The 21,735-nt window shown below is 43.1% G+C and overlaps 1 protein-coding gene across 12 annotated transcripts in view; it reads left to right on the top strand.

Moving 5' to 3' along the window:
• neo1a (neogenin 1a) overlaps nt 1-21,735 on the top strand; it is a 159,993-nt gene that overhangs the window by 63,158 nt on the left and 75,100 nt on the right. For all 12 annotated transcript variants that reach the window (XM_047579929.1, XM_047579927.1, XM_047579936.1 and 9 more), the window contains exons 3-4: nt 19,556-19,831; nt 21,429-21,579. In XM_047579929.1, the coding sequence (XP_047435885.1) occupies nt 19,556-19,831; nt 21,429-21,579 (427 nt within the window). The remainder of the gene's footprint in view (nt 1-19,555; nt 19,832-21,428; nt 21,580-21,735) is intronic.

The following is a 21,735-nucleotide window of genomic DNA, read 5'->3' as shown; positions in this document are numbered from 1 at the left end:
CACATCGTCCGCTTCGACGCCAGCGGATTAGAAGGTTTTGGCTTTGTTGCGGCAAACTAAAATATTATATTATGAGTTACTGCGAACTCATCATGCTGGGTCCTTTTTTTGGTTTCATGTGTTTACGGTGAACATCCGCTGTTTTACAATGTTGCAGCCATGCTACGTGAAATTGAAAAACATTCAGCTAGCTTCAGTTAGCGATGAAAAAGGATGTGCTCTTTTTTTAAAAAGTGTGTTTGAGCTGTAAAAGATGAGGCAGCAGAGGACGCCGTTGACAACGGGACTCAAAAATACAGCGACTGAGAAGATATGAAGTGGGATATCTTGGCTATTCACCAGAGAGGATGAATATACTTGTAACTTTTCAGTAAAGGTTTTCACCACGTTGTCACTGTATGAAAGGTCGTTTGAAGGCTGTGCTGTGCAATGATGCACGTTTATCTTTACCTCGCAGAACAGTTAGATGTATGGTCAAGTGGACCAGAAATAGTCACTCTGCAAAGCCGAAGCCCAACAGTGGCAGAATTGCGTAAAGCTCAAGTCAGATCATCTGTGCTCAACCAATTCCCCCCTGACAAACAGCTCGGTGTGTGCTCTCACGAGGGATCTGCGCAAAGCCAGTGCTGCAGCCTTGGCGGGTGGTCTGTCCCGCCGTAAGCTTTTGCTCTCATACCCCGGTGTTTCTGCATTGTTGCCTGGTGGCGCTGCTATGAAGTTGGTCCCGCCGACTAACGTTTAACTGCCTGCGCTGAGTTTCTCTGCGAGGCGTTTGGAGCTGAGCTGCTCACGTCGCGGTTGGAGCTGATGAAGATGTCGGAGTAGATGGTTTCAGAGGAGGCAGGAGTGGAGAGAAGTTTCGGACCAGCACTGAAACCCAGCTGTGGCAGTGTGCAATAGGGAAGAGTACCACATGTACCACCCACCCAGTCCAGACACACTCGCTGCAGGATGCAGCCTGACACAGGCACCCACACAAAAAACAGTAGGAACAACAACAATAAGAAACAGAAAAACAGCACAATGTGTTGTACCTGTGGGATGCACTGGATCAAGCCTGATCCACAGAGACCCCTCCCTTCAACCCATATTACACAAATACCCCCATTATCAACCCTCTGAGGCCCCATGTCCATTCTCTGATGAGTCACAAATCTTTTTGGAGGAACGAGGTAGACCTACACATTGTCAGGGAGCTTGTCATAATGTAATGCCTGAGCGGTGTAGCTTTAGAAGGCAGCAGCTTCCTTATTGTTGCACCTGTTAGCGGCACTGACACACACCGGACAGACATTTATTCCCCGGTTAAATCACTTCTTTGACTCAAGTAGTACAAGCGTCTCTTCAGAGATGATTTTGATGTAGATGGACTGCCTCTGCCAGAATATGCGCTGCTGCACTGAAGAGCGTTTGAAACAAATCCAAATACCACCAGACACGTTCTTCACTTACAGTGAAGCTGCATTTAGAGCCTCAAATTAAAGTGTACCGTCCAACAGAGCTCAGGTCGTTTTCACCCAGTTCTTACGCTGCGCCGGTGCAGTAACTGTGTCCTAATGAAGGTGATAATTGACTGCTGCGGTGGGCAGATGAAGATAAAGTCTTTGTGCATAATAACTTCCCCCAACTCGCTCCACTCTTCTGTGTTTTCGGTTCCACCCCTCCCACCCTGCCCCCTCAGTCCCCCCCCACAGTACAGAGCAGCGCATAGCTCATCTCCCAGTGAGCGCGAGGCATCTGCACGCCAGCGACGATTTTCAAAGCTTTGCCGCGCAACCTCATAGAGTCTCCTTAAATGCTCTCATTTCCACTTGGACCCGGAGGATAGAGACATGGCGTCAGCGAGAATTTGGCTGCTGGTGTGACATGTTAATCAGCTCGAGTGTTTTGTCTTTCATAGTTGTCTTGCTACCATCTGCTCTAAAATATCTAGGTGCACGTGAGTGGCATAAATTTGGGATCTCATTAATTTTTTTTAATTTTTTTATGACGGACACAGTTGTGTTTTTGTGTGTGTGGGGGGGATTTACTTAAAAGGTGCGAGTCAGTCCAACAACGTCCCGACATCGACTAAAGTGATGGCATTTGTTGACAGATTTATAGCGCTTTACAAGATATCCTTGACACCGATGGAGTGTAAAGACACGCAGGACTTACCACTTGGCCTGCTTGTTGTTGGAGGAAATACAGGAATAAATCAAACTAATTAAAATTGGGCGCCGTGCACCTTGTGAGACTTCAAAAATAAACACATTAGTCAGTGCTTGACTGCAACACAGCCTGTCTGCAGGTCATGTGCTCCTGTCATTCACAGCCCTGAGCACACTCTCATGGTAATGATGCTTGCGTTCGTGTGTTTTTTTTGGCAGGAACCTTGAATTTAATCACTAAACGAGCGACTCTGCATTATAGAAAGAAAAAAAAAAAAGAATGCTTGAGCATATAACCTAAAGGAGAGTAGCCTGGGAAATGGAGCCTTGTTCGAAACTTAAACGTTCTCCAGTAGCCAGTAATCTGTCACTCTTGCAGCTTCTCTCAATCTGCATAAAGAAAAATGACTCGACCACACTTGAGAGCATTTTGTTTATCCTCCCCTCCTTCATTGACATTCACTTTCCATGCGTCCTTCCTTGCGGTTCTTCAGATGCAGGCACCTACGCTGTAACCGACCAGTGCGCCCATCCACATCGGCCCCTTTCATCTCCCAGTACCCAAGCGAGCGAGACTGCAGGAGGTGGTTTTTTGGAGGGTTTTTCATATTAAAACGTCCCCATGTTTCAAAGCTAAATTGGGCTTTATAAAGTCTATGAACCCTGAAAGAGAGCTCACTCTTTTTTTTTTTTTTTTTTTCGTTTGATGGGTCCCCGTGCCTCGAGGAAATGTTTGAAACGCACCTCGACATTTGTCAGACAAACAGGGTGGACGGAGAAAGCGAGATGGGGCGATGAAAGTTTTTTATTCCTGATTGATAAGGCCGGCCCTTAAGTTTTGATTTTGAAGGTCACTTGTCTTGATATCTGTTCATATAAAATATTTTTACATACAGTTGCAGGAAAAGGTCCTTGAGATTATTATTTTTTTTTTGTTCCTTTTAAGAATGGTTTATTATGTCAGTAATTCATATAATTCCGAGGTGACGCTAAATGGATTTGATATTGAAACGCTGGATTTGAATAAAACATGTTTTAAATGGATATTTTACTTTATTTTATTTCGCTTTCATACTCGGCTCGTGCTGAGGATGCAGAAAATATGGTGCAACCTTGAATGTTTCATTGTATATTCTGCACTGAAAGAAGTCCTCGCCTTGGGCGCAGATGGACGTTGCTGAAGAAAAGTGTGAAGAGATTAATTTCCGAGCATTTTGGCTTTTTATGCTTCAGAAACCAACGTTACTTACGGGTCACCTTTTGAAAAGCGTTTGTCTGTGCTTCCACTCTGCTCATATGCCACATGCTCTCTTTTCCACCTGACTGGATTGAAATCTAAAATACTCTTTATTATGGTGGAAAATAGATCCAGCCCCTCCCCCAGGTTCTCTGTTTCTCTTAATTATGAGCCATTCAACAATATGTTTTCTTTAATGACAAACAAAGGCGCTTTATCTGAGGAATGTCCGCATTTTGCTTGACAGTCCATAATGGAAACTTCATTTGCATTTATTTGGTTGCTTTTAGCCAAAGCCTGAGAGTCTACATTCCTCAGTGTCACTAAGAGCTAATGCAAGTGGTGGGGGGGGGGGGGGGGGGGGGGGGGGGGGTAGGATGCATGGGTGGAGCTTGCCAAATAATTCCTATTCTGCGTTCTATGAAGCGACGAGAGAAAAAAAAAAAAGCATAAAAGCCAAGAATGAATGGTGAAGCGTACGTGTTTTTATACTAGGATAAAGACTGTTTGTGGAGCTGCCGGAGCCTGTTCAGGCCTGCTCGAACACCGGCTGGGTCTTAATGTGTGTAGGGGCATGACATGTGTGATGCAGGCAAGAGCGAAGTGTGAAAAAGGAGAGTGTGGTAAACAAGGACGATGGAAATCGAAGGAGTGATGGGGTGTCTCAATGAGCGGCCTCTGCCTATGCAGGATATGTGAAGAGGCTATTAGTGTTCATGGGCGTGTATGCGGGGGATCCTCCTTTGACTGAGCTGCCCTGAACTCTGCGTGCAACGGCCCTGGGGAGGCTGCTCAGACTGCTCCCCTCCGCACCGCGCAGTGAGTGAGTTTTTGATTGGTGGACGCAAGCTGTGGAGGTGTCAGGTTCACTAGGTGTGTGTGTGTGTGTGTCCGCAGTTGACTGACTGAGTTGAGTCTGATGAGGCTTGATTGATGATTAAGACAAAATAAAAGTACAGGCTCCCTGCTGTTCATGTTGATGTGTGGTATTATGGAAGTGCCTTTTATACAACTGACTGCATCCTTGCAGATCAGTGTGTGTGTGTGTGTGTATATATATATATGTGTGTGTGTGTGTATGTGCTTGCGCAACTTGTGCTCCAAGGTCAGTGATCTGACTCACACATTGACAGACGCACACATACAGGCAGATGAAGCAAAACAGCTCCACGAGAACACGTGTATACTCCCTCTGTATACTCGCCCTGGTATCCAAGAAACCTAAAGGAGGCTTAGATGCAGCTATTGAACCAAAGCATTTGTCTTTGATGTAGCGGATGTATGTATTTAATCTTTCTGGAGGCGAGAGGGTATTCAAAGAACAGATGTATGCCCACCAGTTGGTATCCACAAAACACGGCACAAACACAGACAGACAGACGTTACCTCTGTTTGGCCTTTGGACGCTGCGTCTCCGTGTTGGACGACACGCAACTTCCAGGCGCACGAATGTTCAAATTTACGCAATTAACATTAATTTTGTTCAGAAGGCATTCAGCATAGCATCTGCTCCGTTTGAAGGTGACGCACCGCAGATGGATTAAAGTAATTGCTGCTGCCACACTGTGAGGCCGTCCAGGTGTTCCAGGGATCTGTTGCATCCTTTTCCATTAGGGTTGTGTGACTGATTAGATTGCTTTCATTGTTACTTTGTCTTCCCCGCTATTCCTGATATGATTATTTCAATGCCTCAGCACTGCTCTTTGTTTTCCTCTTGGCAGTTTTTGAAGAAGAACCGCAGCTGCTCATTTGCCTCCAACAAATATATCCATACATTTCCACTTTTAATGATAAACAGTCGACCTTTAAATGAGCCACGTTGGCTGAGGGCATGGCTGCTTCGCGCTGTGTGATCCTCATTCTAAGCGGAATCTCTCACGGTATTTGATGTCTGTGTTTGCCGCAGTTTGTTTAGTCTGCATTATACATGGCATCTGCGTCTTAACCAGACGTGGCTAATGAACTCTGAAAGTGCGTTGTGTTTCATGTCTACATGAAGAGATTGGTCCTCTTGTCGTGTCACGTCCCTAGCTGAAATATGAAATTAAGTTTCACTGAAGCATCTCTGAAAGATGTTTACATAAATATGGAAAAGAGAGAGGGAAGAAAAATCTGATTTCTTAGCTTGACAGGCGCAAGCAATTTAAATTTGAACTAAAAATGATCAGTGGAACAAACACGGACTTGTCAGAGTAGAATACATTGTATTAATCTCTCTGTTTCCTTTAATGTGTAACATTTCTCTTAAATGTACTTGTCCAAATATGAATCGACGCACTGGTTGTCCATCGCGTTGTAGCTGCCAGTCGGTTGCTAGTGGACGTATCGGACTCTGGTTGCCTGGGTAACCAGATGTTTCTGAGTGAAACGTCGGGAGAGCATAAAAATATTGCCTGTGTATGCACTCAGCTAGCTCTTCTTTATTTAAAAGAAGATACTGCTAACAGCATCACTGCATCTGGGTTCTCCCCAAGCCTCCTCAAGCCTGCTGTCAGCCAGCTGTCGTCATGGTGATTTCATGGCTGCTCGTATCTCCAGGAAACTAGCGTTGGTTTGACCAGTGCAAGGTAGTGGGGATGCATTGTTCATATCTATGTACAGTCTATGTACTTCAAAAGCAAACACAAAAGACATGTATTCAGTAGATACAAGGAGGAAGATAGGTTGTATTGATACTGGTTGAATGTTGCACATACTGATTCTAACTGCTTATTATATATATATATATATATATATATATATATATATATATAGATATATATATATATATAATATATATATAATATTATATATAGATATATATATAGATATATCTATATATTATATATATAGATATATATATATAGATATATCTATATAGATATATATAGATAGATATATATATAGATATATCTATATAGATATATATAGATATATATATATATATAGATATATATATAGATGTATATATAGATATATATATAGATGTATATATAGATATATATATATATAGATATATATAGATATATATATATATATAGATATATATATAGATGTATATATAGATATATATATATATATAGATGTATTGTAAATCATATAAATATTTATATAGCTGTGATATGCACCTCCACAACTATTATTTGTCAATAATGAGGGCAACTAATTAGTGTTATATACTACTATATACTATTGAATATTAAATCCATTGATTATTGATATATGTTTATGTGTGTGTACATATGTATATATATATCTAAGGAACTGTTTTAATATATTTATAGTAGTAATATGAATTTCTATAACTGTTACTTATGAATTGGTTCATTATATTTATTATAATGAAGTTGACTGATGATGTTTATGGTGTAATACATATACACTGTAGATTGGTGCAGTTGATTGATTATATATATCAATGCATTTTGCATATTACATCCATTCATTATGTGCAGGATCATGCAATATTGCAATGAATCATAGTGTGATAAGGGGGTAGGAGTTAAGAAGTTTATACTTCTTCCTGCTCCTTCGTATATTCTTTTCTTTTTTACTTTATATTTTTATTTTTGTTTGAAATAAAAGGACATTTATTTGTTCATTCATATGTATCAGACTCTCTCATTGGTCATGACCTCAATGGAGTGGCCTAAAATTTTACATTAATTAATCGTGGTATCTAACCCACTTTCCATTGATAAATTGCTTTTCGCCCCTTCTTCTGGTCTCTTCTTCCGTGCGCAACCTCCTGATAGTCTGTCAATCTACTTGAAATTTACTTCCTTAAACTTGAACTCCTTTTATATGCAAAATAGGTGTGATGTTTTGGTCCGTAAAGGGAGATGAAGGGCCGCTAACTGACTGTTAATTTGCCACACCATCACACTCCCTGACGAGGTAAACGATGATGAATGCTCTTTGCCACGTCGAGTGACACCGCCATCCTACAGTACATCTGTGTCTTCAGAAACATCTGCCGCTCGCAAGCTGCCAGTCCCGTACTCGTAGACATGATATACACACAAACACAGGAGCGTTCATATTAGGTATTCTGTCGATGAAGTGATTAAATACTGGATCGTGGACAAACACAACAAGCACATTTCGCCTGCGCCTGTAACCTGCCTCTTAGAAATCCAAATTCCTTTTATTTCCAGGAGTCAAGCTGCTGCTTTGTGTTGCAAGACTGACTTTCTGAGCCTCGTCATTGTGTCTGCAGCACATTTCAGTTTCAACAATATCCCTAAATCCGTGCTAAATGACGGATACCAGCTCACTTCTAATCTTCCTCAAACAGGAGATGTCTTAGTCTCATTGAGAAATAATTTGAAGCAGACGCCCACACACATTTTCTAAGCTCAATCTGCCCAGTGCTTGGATGTAGTTTGCATTTAACCGTCATGAAACGATAGCAACGGTAATAGCTTTGTGGAAAATGGTCTGCTTTTACGTACAGGTAATTTTTTTTTTCTTAAGTGAGCGGACATCCTTCATTTTAATGTTCGCGCTGATTGTTGACGGTAGTCAAGAAGCTGGCGACTACCCTCATGATGTCCTTGTTTTTCCTTTGACCGCGGCCAAGTCTTGGGTTTATAATTCTTTACAGAGGCCTCCCTTGTCTCCGTTCTCCTCTCTGTGCGCACCACTCCATCATTTCGGCTGAGGGAGGATGCTCCATTTTCTCCTGGCCCCATCCTCCCATCCATCTCATTTGCCTGCTTAGCCGCGCTCGCACTCGGGGCTGGAGCATAAACAGAGCAACAGGGCCGCTAGATAGCATCTACAGATGTGCTGGCAACAACCCCAGATAAGAACCAGCAGCAGCATGTCCCTCTCAAGCAAACAATAGAGCTCCCACTGAAATGTGCGGCGGGGAGGTGGAGAGGGGAGGGGAGGGGGTGGGCGGAGGAATGGGTGGAGACTGGGTGAATGTGAGAGTAATGCAGGGAAGGGGAAGGAGATAGCACGGTGTCAGGGAGAAATTGGACAGAGAGATGGAAGGTGCTGCTGGGAGGGAGAGGTTAGTCTGTGTCATGTCCATGTGGCCCATCAGCAGCAGGACAGGGGCGTGTTTGGTTCGTTTATCTGCATGTTCTGTTGAGGGAGCAGAGGGTGGATCATCGCGCTGGGGGGAGGGAGGGAGGGCGTCGCTTCAGGGCCTTAAGGAAACAAGCACTTGATGAAAGATGCGAGGCCCGTCAGTAGCTGCTCTTTGTTGCTCATGTCTTGCATTTGATTGGCAACTCCTGCATGATCCCAGGGGTGACTCTCCTGACATTGGAAGACGCTCCTGCACCGAAGCTCCTCTCCGCGTCCGCCCTCACCTCCCGCCCCCTCGCCCCTCCCTCCCTCTCCTTTTCTGATAAGTAAGCGAGGGATGGGGAGGGAGGTTAAGCAGAAAGCGTGAACGGATGTATGGTTGTGGTGCCAACACATTTATCTGTGCTCGGGTAATGGGAGCATCCGCCGCCGCGGTCTCCCGTGGCAACGACCCCTGCAGAAGGTTAGCCTCGAAATGGGCCACGAATGAGCTAAATTCCCAGTGATAAAATAAGACACCTTAACATGATTAAAGACCCTAATGCAATCAGCATTGTTTCAACTACAACTCAATTACCTGTAATGAAAAGGGGCTCGTCCACGAGATACTGCGGGGCATCGAGGGGGCTTTATAATCCTTCCCCGAACTACTTGTCGGACAGCTTCACCTTTCGGATGTCGGATAAGAGGAGTCCGCGTCCCACCGTTTCTCTAACTTTATAAAACCCGGCTTTTCGCTCCACCTCCCCCAGAGATGAAGCACTGTACACTTGGGATTTCTGACACAGTTCACAGGAAAAAGGGACAAGCGATACTCCGGGAGGACACATCGAACGCTTTCATCTACACACGGGTCTGTGTAGGGATTTATACTCGCCCGCCGGAGTCTAGGCATCGTTTCGTAATTCCTCCCCCGCTGAAGCGCTCGAGTCGGCTGCTAGTCAGCTGTGTTGACTTTCTCTGTGTACTTCAAACATTGACAATCGGAAGTGAGGAGCTCATGTTGGAGTTGGAGCTAATAAATGTTTACGGCTGATCTTCCTGAAATCACTGCAACACAGAAAGTGGGGAAGATGTCAGAGCAGATGGTTTGTAGGAGACAGAAGGAGGACAAAGTTTTTGTGCTTGTCTGACCACTTAGACAAGGCAGTAGATGAGAAAATACGTTTCAGACCAATCGCAGCTGCTGCAATCTGCATCACCGTGTCATGGAATTACATTTTCGGCACAAACCTGAGTGAAGAGACCTGCAGAACCGTTAAGTAAAATGACACTAAAAGTGCATCCAATGTGCACCTAGAATGATATAAACAATCATTCATCAGATCCTATTTAAATCAAAGGTAATTAAATACAACTAACGACTACACGTGATGTCACCTGTTTAATTAATTACCTGAATCAATTCATTTACACACCGCAGCGCAGCCACGAAAGCGAAACAGACGTTTTTGAAGAGGAAGCCTCCCTCTCCTCGCTGACGTTCCCATGGCAACCGACCTCGCCCTGTCATGTGTCTATCTCCATCCATCTCCATCAGCGATCCTCCTTGTGGTCTCCGTCGTCCGCTCCGGAAACAGGCAATCGGGGGGCTGTCAGGGTGCCAACTGTGCCAGCAGCCTCATTCTGATGTGTCATTCTCCATCTACGCGACTGATTCTGCGTGATTTCATTGTGGCCTGATCTGGCACACGTTACGTGCAGCAAATAAATCTCGCAGTCAGACAAGTGACTCGTCAACAGCAGTCGGCGTACATGAAACTGGTCGCTGACCTTTGTTTCTACCAGAGCATCGACAGCGGTTGTCCTCTGAAGCGGACATTACATTGTGCGCCACCTCCACCGCAGTTGGAAGAGCAAAGCAAGAAGTCGCCTGTGTATGGAGAGAAATGTCGTAATCAGGCCGCACCACCTTCTCATCTGCTCTGTTGTGTTCTAAACTGCAGCTGCAGCCCCCGGGGCCAATCCGCCGATCTTCATAAATGTTTAGAAGGACGTTCTTTCCTCGACATCTGGTCTGCACCCAGAGTGGTTTAGAAGTTCAAAATATCCCTCCACTGGCTAACAGCTTTCAGAGACGCGTATCCCTGCAGAGTGAGCTTGACGCATTCAAAGGAAGGAGTTGGAAGGCTGAAGATCAGTGCTGTGAACATGCTACTCCTAGAAACTTGGATTTGCCGTGATGAAACTATAGACAGATAAAGAAAATAATTGCCAGATTTTAACTTTAAACAGCTGATGGGAGCTAGCTGTGCTGTTAGCTTCTCTTCTGCTAATGTTGCAGCGTGCGTCTGGGATTTCACCTGGGGGACTGAATAGGCTCTCCCGATTGGCTCAGCAGGGATGGGGGCGGGGCCTGCTGTGTACAGGGAGCTTAGGGTCTCAACTAGTGTGCCGCTCTTTGTGAAGCGGTGCGCTGTTGAGACGGCTCCTGTATCGGTGAATGAGTGAAGTGCTGAATGAAAGACAAACACTTCTGCTTCCATTTATCCCTTTACTAAAATATGTTGGATTCATGTTAATGTGAATTTAAAGAAATTCTAATTTGTGGGGGATAATTAAAAAAAATATATATAAAAAATGTCTAATCAACCAAAGATTTTCGCGCAGTACCTCTGTGCCCCTGTTGAAGACCCTATGAACTATAACTTCACAATTGGCTCTTTACTCTTCAAGCGCTCACTGGCCACAAGGTTACGCCATGTTTCTTCTTTCTGTAGAGACATTTATACAACCCCGCTGATGAAATAGGGACCCCAGTCTGACTCCTGTTGAACACCACCTATCGATCTTCAGTCTGCCTCTCAGATTAATGTGCGCAGCACCAGCTTTTCTTCGCGAGCGAGTGTGTGGGCGTCTGTTGTATCTCAAAGCTCGAATTCATCGTCAAGCCAAAGTGTTTTCCTCAAATGTAAACTATCCATTTGTTCTAACAACAGGCAGCAGTTCGCATTTGATGGAAACTAAACGTATTTGGTGACAGTCTATATTTATTGCCCGACGTCGTATCATTCTATCCTGACTGTCACCCCACCCGCTCGACCCACCCTGTTGCTGGAAAAAAACAACAACACATAATGTAGAGATGACACCGGCAGGCATGTGCTTTTCATCGTCTCCTCAGTATGTCAGGCCTGTCAGGCTTCATACATAATGAAGTGTCTCAGTGACTTCTTTATTAGATTCCAACACACAGTCATTAATTAATTCTGTTTTCATTCATGTCAGTCTAGCAAGACCTCCCACCTGTCACCCCCCGACAGGATCAAGGCTGCTGTTACTTTTCAGTGCTGGAGGAGTCAAGTGCGAACATCTTCTCTTGACACTGACGGGACCTTCAGAGTTTTTCATTCCCAAACTTCTCTTAACCTTGGTCTTGTTTTAAAGCAGCAAACTCTGTTTTTTTTTTCTTTTAACTTCGCTCCAAGCTGCATTCTGCAAATTCACATGTGTGTGAGTATTTTAAGACGAACACCCAGAGTCTCTATGCAAGTCGGTGGCTTTGTGCCTGTAATATCTTCCCCTATCAGGGCCGTACCGACGCTGTAATTAAACACTGAGGGTTTTCTTTGTAAAACGCTTAAATTGGCCCCCATTTTTGACCACATCCGATATTCAAACCAAAAGTAAACTCCCCCTTGGCATCAGATATAAAGAATTCACGCTGTGATTTTCATGTAACATGCGCAGCCACTTAAGAACATCTCCAAAGCGGCGGCTCTCAAAGCTACATTTCCTAGTAATCTAGGCTGCATTAGGGAGCCAGAGAGAGTGAGATAGAATATGTTTTTTTGTTCCTTTGTATCATAAATGCTGAAGTGGCGTTATCAAGAGCGATGTGAGGAGGGTTGTTTAGAGGGAGTTACTTTGAGTGGGTTTTGCAATCCAATCCAATTAAAGTCTGATAACGGATAGTAGCAGAAGAAGTAATATGTGGAGTCCTTTGCAGAGCAGACAACGGCTTTTTATGCATCTGCCTGTTGTTTATTGCTCATCTGCTTCCACTGGGTTTTCTGTGCACATGCAAGCAGGCGTGCTGCACATACAGAGTGCATTAATGTATTAATAATCACACGCATCCAATGCTTTACCAAGGGACGGTCATTTTCTTCTGCTGAACCACCTGCACATTTTTTTTTTTTTTTAATAAAATTCCTTTCCACTGGCATTTCAAAATTCTCCTTAAATATTTAAGCATTAGCCCTGAAACAGACACATAACAATAAAATTTGATTCACAAGTGTTGAATAAGTGAAAAGTTTTTTGGAGTAACACAAGAGAGTCAAAATTATTATAGAGCTTCTTTCATTCCGGACCCAAGAGGGCTTTAACAGAGCAGTGTGTGAGCTTTAAGATTTTTCTTTCCATTTTTTTGCATGTGGCAGCCAGATTGAAGAGTCCTCATAATCAGCATGTCGATGATATCTCTGTAAACGTTCTTCCACTGCTTGTGACACCATCAAAAGTGTTAATAAAACATTTTTTTTTTTTTTTTTTTTACATAATTGAGGTCAAACTTAGTAGTTGTAGTGCTGCTTCCTACCAAATTAGGTATTTTAACCATTCTGGTTTGCTTTCTGTGTACACCGATCAGCAACGACATTAAGACCACTGACAGGACAAGTAAATAACATCTGACTCTGATGAGTCATAACTGTTTTGGAGACACAAGGGAGACCAACACAATATTATATTAGGAAGGTGGTCATAATGTTACCTCTGATCAGTGCATACAATCCAGTAACTAAAGTCCCGTCAACATCAGTGATACCCTCGTTGTTTATCTCTTTGTTGCTGCCACTTGAACACCAGTGGACGTTCCAGGCTCCGGTTGCCTAGGTAACCGTCTTCTGTTTCCCACCCCAAATGCTTTGGAGTGAAACAAGCAGAACATAAAATAATTGCTAGTGCACGGATGGAGCAAGCTTTTCCTGACGCTCTGAGTCCTATCAGAGTGTCAGGATGGGGAATGTGGTGGTAGCAACCAAAGGAGAAGACATTGTGATATATGCAAATCAACTGCACCGGTTGCTACCATTTGCTGTCACCTCAAAGCTGAGATTGGTTGAACTTGGTACCAGCCCACTTCACAATACCAAAGGTTGTTTTGTTTTCCCTCTCTCATTGCTACCACTCACCTATTTACATTAAGATGTTCCTTCGTTAGACTCTTACGCAGTGTATCTTCACTCTGCGTTAGACCAAGTGCATAATACGAATGAGGTGTACGTTCTTTACCGTTTGACTCTAAGAATGTATGCAGGCTAAACTGTATGATTTGTTGTAATGGAGGAAGCCTTTAGAAATATTCCCCTTTGAAGTCTCCGAAACCTTCAATTAGAGAAATTAATCATCACTTACGCTGCAGCTGGTTTTAAAGAGAGCACGAACAGAAAGAACCACTGAACTGAATAAAGCAACATAGATAATGCAGAGGAGGATTTTACAGCATTTAGACCTCCCTCTCAAAGTCAATACACCTAGTAGCAATTATTGTCTTTTTTGACTACTTGATTACCCTTCCACTCCCTCATTCACCCGACATCTTGGATTTTCTCTTTCATTAATTGGATGTCATCACACTCCCTTAATTGACTCTTTGTCAGTTCACTGCAATAGGTTGTGTTTTGTCTGAGCAAACTTGACTTCCTCTGTCTGTCATTGTGAAATTGACAAATACGCAGACAATGGAGAAGAGATGGTCTTTGTGCTCATGCGTCGCAAAACTGAAAGTGAAAGGGCTGATAATAATGATAATGGAGGACAAAGAGAGTGTCTTTATCATGTCCCTTGGACAGTCTTGCACTACAAACACTCATACATGTTTGTAACTGTCAGTGCTATTGAGGAATTATTCCCACACCAAGGGTTTTGATTTTCCTTTCAACTGCTCCCTCTTTGATCAGCCTGACTAGTGTACTTCAATTTCAGGTATTGATTTCCCGCATTTCCCAGAATGACTTTCAGCAGTCCCCGGAGAATGGGCGTGAACTTGTTGAATTCAGAGAGGGAGAAAGGAAGCAGAGAGAAGTGGGGGAGGGGTGGGGGGGAATTATGGTGTGGTGAGAATGAGCATCTCACTTGTGGCTGTGTTGCTGGGGTGTCTGTCGCTTTTGTGATTTGTTCGTTCTTTCTGATGGCGTTGCAGACTTCTGTCAGGCTCTCTTGTGTTTATTGTGCAGTGCTTTACTTCCACCAGTTACAAAACAAAATGTTGCATTATACATAGTACTTATTTTTTTTTCCCTCCTCTTACAGTCCCTTTACGAAGCGGTTGGCGTGGCAACTGGTAGTCATCGTGATGTCGCATTGTGTCAGTAACTAACTGAAACGACACTTGAACATGCATCAGTATTATATTAACTACCTAAAATGAAAAAAATATATATATCCTTAGAAAAAAAGTATTCAATGTGTGTTTTAGTATTTTAGTTTGGGGTGGAGCTTATGACCTTTACTGCAGCCAGCCACCAGGGGGAGCTCTACTTGCTTTAACTTCACTTTTGAGAAGCTGTTCGTCATCCAACTCTGTTTACAGTCTGTGGGTGCAAAGGTCATATCTAAATAGAAGACACTCCTCTTTGAGTCTAGAGGACAGACAACAAAACTCATCATCAAACACATTTACTGCCGTTATTACCAGTAGCTACACAAATATGATCTAACAAGGCTCCTCTTTGCTGGACGTTTTGTTTTCAGTCTGGCATTTAAGTGCAACTTCCATCAAGAAAATGACTGACTCAGCACAGTACAGAGAATAACAACGTATTTAGCTAATAGCCTATAACTTAACGAGGATTTTAAAATCATTACAACATCTTTGCAGTGAGTGTAAATGAATCGAATAATGATACAAAGGAGACTGCAACACAAATTTAAGTACTTGTATGTTTAGCTTTAAACTTCATCAGTTTCTGAAATAAAGATTTAATAGTCGGTTTTAATAGGGTTCTTGTTTTCAGAGATGAATGAGACTTGATTTGGAGTGTAATTATGCACATGAATTTCGCGCCTTTGAATCATTTATAGTATTGGTAGAAATTCATTGAGCACATGTTACTGTAAATATTTACATTAAATTCTTTAATGAAGGAAACTGTTCATGACAATAAGGCAATTTTCTCCAGGTAGGAAGTAAAGAATTAAAGGTTACAGTAAGAAACACAAGTCTCCCAAACAACGCTGCAAACGTGTGGCCGATGTGTGAAAGTTAAGCGTTGATTTATGCTGCCCAAAGTGTTTTCACTCCGAGCACAAGACGTTGTCAGACCCGAGCCATATATGGAAACATAGCCCTGGAGAGAATGTGTAAAATGTAAGCCAGCCTCAGTTTTTTTTTTCCATTAATTACTTAAACTGACACTGCTTGAAAATATGTAACACAGAGCACAGTAGTATTTTTGATCCAAGGTGAAAGGCAGCCATTCTGCAGCCGGTTACTAATTCCACTGAATCTCGAGGGAATTCCTTAAAGCCTCCTGCATATTCCATTAAGCTGCTCATTGTTATTCTATACCTGATTTTAATTAGGAATAGTAGGAACCCAACTGTGTGATTTAAGGGTATGACTGTGTACGTGTGTGTGTGTGTGCGCGGTTGCACTCGGTTTTGCTCCAAAGAGGAGCAGGCAGTCGTTACGCTCCTTTGTAGCTCTTTGCGGCGCCCTCCTTTCTGCTAATCTCCACCCAGTGATGGACACATTCATTCATTAGCATTCATATGATCATAAGCCAAGGCAAGGGGACGTTGTGAGGTGGGGTGCATCTATATAACCGCTCCACACAAGGGATGCGCTTAGTGTCACTGTCGGGTTAACTGCTTCATTTTCTATAGTAAAAAAAAATAAAAAATGTTATTTCGAGGCGTGTCGACAACAGTAGTATTTTACTCAACAAAGAGATGGCCTTCCGTTGGAATAAAACTCTCTCAGTCCTCGCGTGTTGACCACTCAGACATTATTGCTCTCCTAGAATCATTTGGCCTCATCACACTCTGGTAATAGGAGTTGAGATTGGCAGCGCAGCACTTCTGCTCAATAGATGGTGCTGAGCAAGGGGCTGGAAAATGAAGCTCCCACTCAGTCGATTTAAATGGAGAATTGTGATTAATTGGAATCGATGGTGTTAGCATCGACACTCTCCACTTCCCATCTACAGCGCCCCGCCTTGACCCGCGCTTAATGTGCTTATGTACACTCCTGCACATATCCCACAAAGCGCGCATACATATTCATGGCTTTATAACCATCCACTTCATTATAACTAGAATAGGCATGGCTACGTCTTGCCTGTGTGAGTTCGGCGCTTGTTCACACTCGCGCGCACCCTCGAGACACAGTAAACCGATGAACTCAGCCTGGAGAGATGTGATGAGGCTAGAGGAACAAAGGATTAGTCGATTTTAAGCTGGAAACGCAGCAGACTGACTGCAGACCAGGTCAGAAAGCGCTCGCAAACGTCCCAGCTGAAGGTGCGAGTGTTCTCGTACTCTGAACGCTGCGGATGTTTCGTTTCCTGTCATGGCTGCGGATGACTTTTAGGGTCTTTGGGCTTAAGTGTAGAGGTCTGTTAAGGTTCTCAGTCATCCAGGTCATGGTAATCCAAAATGCCTTTGGTATTTGCCAAAGTGTAAAGATTTAACATTTTTACTCAAAGTCTGTAGCTGCCACTTTAAGTCCTGTGGGTCGTCCTTTTAAAATGTCAGTAACAATATTTCTTCTACCCTGAAACTGAAATCCCTTTGATAAGCCTTTACATGAAGGCTTAATAGAAAAGAAAATGCGTTTACTTGCAACAAAACATCAATTAGAATACAAGTGTATATATTATATTTCCTCAAAAAGAGTCAAATCTGCTGGAGATGTAACAGAAGAGGAAGTTTTCAGTTTAAGAAGATGAGCAAAAACAGAACGAGCATAGATTCTTTTAAACGCTTGTTTGAACAACTGGTTGTTTCCGTCCTTCCTGGGAACTCATCACATCATCTGATGTTTACCCCGCGTGGGGTAAAGATGTGGGCAAAGAATAATGATTATAATTTATACTGTATTGATCCCACACGGGGAATTATTCTCCTGCTTTTGACTCTTTGCTTTTGATAATTTGGGCGTTTACGACTGCTTCTCTAAACAAAGCTCCCCTAATATGTTGATTCAGAGAGAAACAATCAGATCACGTGTTTTTACGCGGTCATTAGGTGATAATATTTTTATACTGAACTGATTATTAAAGGATTACGCCAACACTCTCAATCCGATGGAGGTATGCTTTGATGTCACAGCAAAAACGTGGTGAAATGTATCAGTAAATACAGCGAGACGCGGAAAAATGTGGATTATCACATCAAATTAAGGACAATTGGACTAGTTTGTAAGGACAATATGAACTTGTGCAGATTTGGAAAAGTGGATTAGCTTCAGTGTCAGTAAATTTAAGTTAGTTTTAGGTCATTTCATTTATGATAAATATAGTTAAGATAGGAAAGATTATTTACATGCTGTGTGGTTAGCGTAATCGTAACTTTAATATCTCAGTTTAAACTTGCCCCTTTAATTACTTACATACTTTTTGCTTTCAATTACTACACCTTTATTGTGCTTCGTGGATGTTGAGACTCGTGTGTCTATTAAGATGATAGACTAATTTTAATACTTCTAAGAATGTGTCACTTTTTTTTGCCACGGACCATCAGAGACATGTACATATTTGCTATCCTGCTTGAAATAATATCACTTTTTTCCCCCTTGATCTATTTTAGTGAGGATTTAAATCTCCATGTAAACTGATTGTTTGCTCCACACGACAGCCACTAATGATGAATAAGGATTTGATTCAGCGATTCAGCTTCACTGCCTCTAATCTAAATAATTAATCAGAATCTTTTTCTTTTTTTTTTTACTTGGCTGGTATGATTATACAGTAAGTGACTGGCAGCTCTGATACAAAAATATCAGTACTGGCATCAGCTAAACCCTTATTAGCTCAACTATTGTGTCGAGACGCACTCAGGGAAGCTGAGCACGTCGGCTGGGGCCAGGAGGGGAGTCTGTAGCCGTTGGAGCCTTATCTTAAAGCGTGATTTACCCCGGAGCCGTTCTTGGCAGGGGATTTGAGTAGATGTCTGCAGGTGAGACGGGGCAGACAACAAGTCATCACTCACAAGTTTGTCTGCATCACTTCCTGCAGACAAACTTCCATTCATAAACAAACTGACTTAAACCGGCCTCTTTCTGTCATCTTCACTCGCACGTATTTTCATCCAGTTGTTCCTCACTCGCTCACGTTACCAAGGAAACAACCGCAGACCGCCCAAAAAAAAAACTCAAGAGGCCCTCCATGGTAATAACACAACATGATATTCTCTTTATTGTAGATGGAGTGGCCTTCTTACTTTTAAAAACAACTCTTCCTTCCCCACTAATAAACCCAAGAATACCATTTGCTGTTTACACATTGTAAATTCTTCCTAATTGAAGCCGTTGTGTGCGATTGTTTCCAAAGCGGCCCGTGAGTGTTGGTTTCAGATCAATGGCTTCAAACGCAGGAAATAATTATTTTGCGTCGAGATGAAAGTCGGGGTACAGCAGCACAAACAGCCCGTGGATCCAGCCTTTTTTTAATTAGTGCTGTGTGTCTCCTGCTCTGCGTGGCAAATTAACATCCACCATCGAGGATAAGTGATTGTGCTGCATGAGTGTGTGTGTGTGTGTGGGTGGCTGTGTGTGTGCGTGCTTGAGGATTTGTGCGTGCAAGATGTCAGGGTACGTCGGGGTGTAGGGTGAATATCTTAGCCTCTGCCAAACTCTTGAAAAAATATCCTGAACATAGATTGCCAGATCTCGCCTCCAATATGTTTTTTTTTATTTTTTTTTTTTTTTTTTTTTTATAGCATGCCTAGCTGCTGTGGTTCGAGATCGATCTGTTTGTTTATTCAGTCTGACTCAGTGAATTTATTACTTATATGACTTATATATAGCTGAAAGTTAAATCAAGGTGAAATCCGAACGGTCTTAGTCAGTTTTGCATATTTTAAATTCAGCTACTTTCTGATTTTTCTTTTTTTTTGTGACATCTCAGTGATTTGTTATTCCGTTGATGCTAAACTGAGCTGTGGTTTATTTTGCGTCTTTGTCTCGTCCGTGTCCTTTCAGGGATGCCCAGGTTCGCCAGTCAGCCCCTTCCCAGCACCGTGCGTCTGGGGGACAGTCAGGTGATGGCGTGCGAAGTCAACTCGGACCTGGTGCCCTTCACCCGGTGGGAGAAAGACCGCCAGCCGCTGGAGCTGAGCGCCCGGCTGGTCCAGCTGCCCAGCGGAGCCCTGGTTATCAGCAACGCCTCGGAGGGCGACGCTGGCCTCTACCGCTGTCTGGTGGAAAATGTCGGCTCTTCCAAGACCAGCGACGAGGCCCAGCTCCAGACCCTGCCAGGTAACGCATGAGATGTTGTCCTTTAAGGTTTTATTAGTGGAAAATGATGATCTTCAGCGGAATGAGTGCACTGGGCACTATAGTACTCTTGAATACCAACAGCAATCATCCTAGGGCTAGGTGGTATACCGGTTCACCCCGATTTCAAGGGACAGTCCCATTTTGGATGTTCTGTCCCCCAAAGTGTTCCCAGTTTTAGCTTTTTATGATTGAGAAGAAAACATTGCACGCATACTACAGTTATTACGGTAGCCGGTCGCGCTGGTATTGACACTGTAGACATAGCAGTTTAAATATGAATAAATATGTCAAAATAAATTAAATTTTAATTGTCCCCGTTTCTTCATTTTATCTTGGTAATGTCCCCCAGCTGTCCCCGGATTTCCACATCATCAGGCAGTGCTCACACGAGGCCACGCAAACCTGTTTTACTGTTACTGTTTTACAATATTTACTCATCGTCACAGTAAAACAGTCCATCCTTGCTCAATCTGCTGCAGTAATCCCTCTCTCAACCAGCAGAAAATGTTGAGAACACGTGATTATGCAAGAGAACAAAAAATACCATAATATACCTCGATACAGTCAGAATTTTAAAAAATAGCTGATATGGATTTTTGGTTATAGCGCCCAGCCCTAATTCATCCTGCCCGTTCTCAGTTGTTACTTGTTATCCAACATTTCCACGTCCTTAATTAGAGCTTTCAGACTGTCACTTGCGCAGTAAATTGAAATTAATTTATCATCCAGCGTATTATTTAATTACAGAGGAACACGGTGTTCTCTAAGTTGCTCATTACCTTTAGCCTGAAAAGACCTGTCTGGCTGTGGTTAGAGATTGTCGAAAAACTGAAAGGGGTGATAAAAATTCCCAGCGGGGTTATCAGTGACGTAACGGCCGCTCCATTGCAGCTCAAAAGGAGCCTGAATTCCTTTGTGGCGGGGTCTTGTCTCACCCCTCTAGAAGTTTTATTTACTGGGCCGTTAAGCACCAGCCTCCTGCCAGCACAGAGAAGATATTAGAGCTATAAACCAGGCTTCAACCAGACCCCGGTGGGGGGGCTGTATCTCTAAAGATGTTCTGAAAAGTTGGATGTATAGAGAAAGTAAGTGCGGCCTTATTAATGCTACAAAATGTTGAAATAATGACATTTTGTAGTTATTTGTCTGACAACACATCAGCTTGAGGTGTTTGGGTATTCCCAGTGAGCAACGTTGTCAGAGTGTAATATATTTTCCTTAATTAAATTCACAGTCAGCTTTAGAGATGTGTGATAAAAGCATAACCTCCAGATTATTGCAAAACGCCGTTCAGCTAACGGCCTCGCTTGGTTGCAGTCGGATTTATGTGGAGCAGAGCCGAGACTTGAGCCGTCTCAGACATCAACACAGGCATTATTCGTCTTAACCTTCTTGGTTGCGGTGTCAGGAACGGCTGCCCATCAGGCTCGGCTTCTTTTGAAGTTTTTAACACCGACGACGCCAGAAATGTAGAAGGTCGCTGCTCGGCTTCACTCACTCACCTCAGCCTTAACCTCCGCCTTGACCCTGACCCCCTTTTTTTGTTTTTGTTTTTTTCTTCTCTCTCCTCTCTAAGAAACCGGAGAAGACAGGAAACTGGAGTTCCTTGTTCAGCCTGCGCCTGTAGCCAAGATGATGGGCGCCACCGTGCTGCTGCCCTGCGTGGTCACCGGTTACCCTGCGCCGCACGTCCGCTGGATGTTCGGAGACAAGCTGCTGGAAGAAAGGTATGACCCAGGAGTCTGGCTGTAGTTTGGCACGTACCGTTCTTCCCAAGAAATCTCAAAAAGCTAAAGATTTTCTTTGGGAATCTTCCATCTTTTATGACAAAAAATGCTTTGTTATTGCCATAAAAGCCCTACTTTCAAAATTACCTTAACCCT

The sequence above is a fragment of the Mugil cephalus genome, chromosome 3, assembly GCF_022458985.1.
Source record: "Mugil cephalus isolate CIBA_MC_2020 chromosome 3, CIBA_Mcephalus_1.1, whole genome shotgun sequence".
In the NCBI taxonomy this organism is placed as follows: Eukaryota; Metazoa; Chordata; class Actinopteri; order Mugiliformes; family Mugilidae; genus Mugil; species Mugil cephalus.
This window is presented reverse-complemented; position numbering and strand designations above follow the sequence as displayed.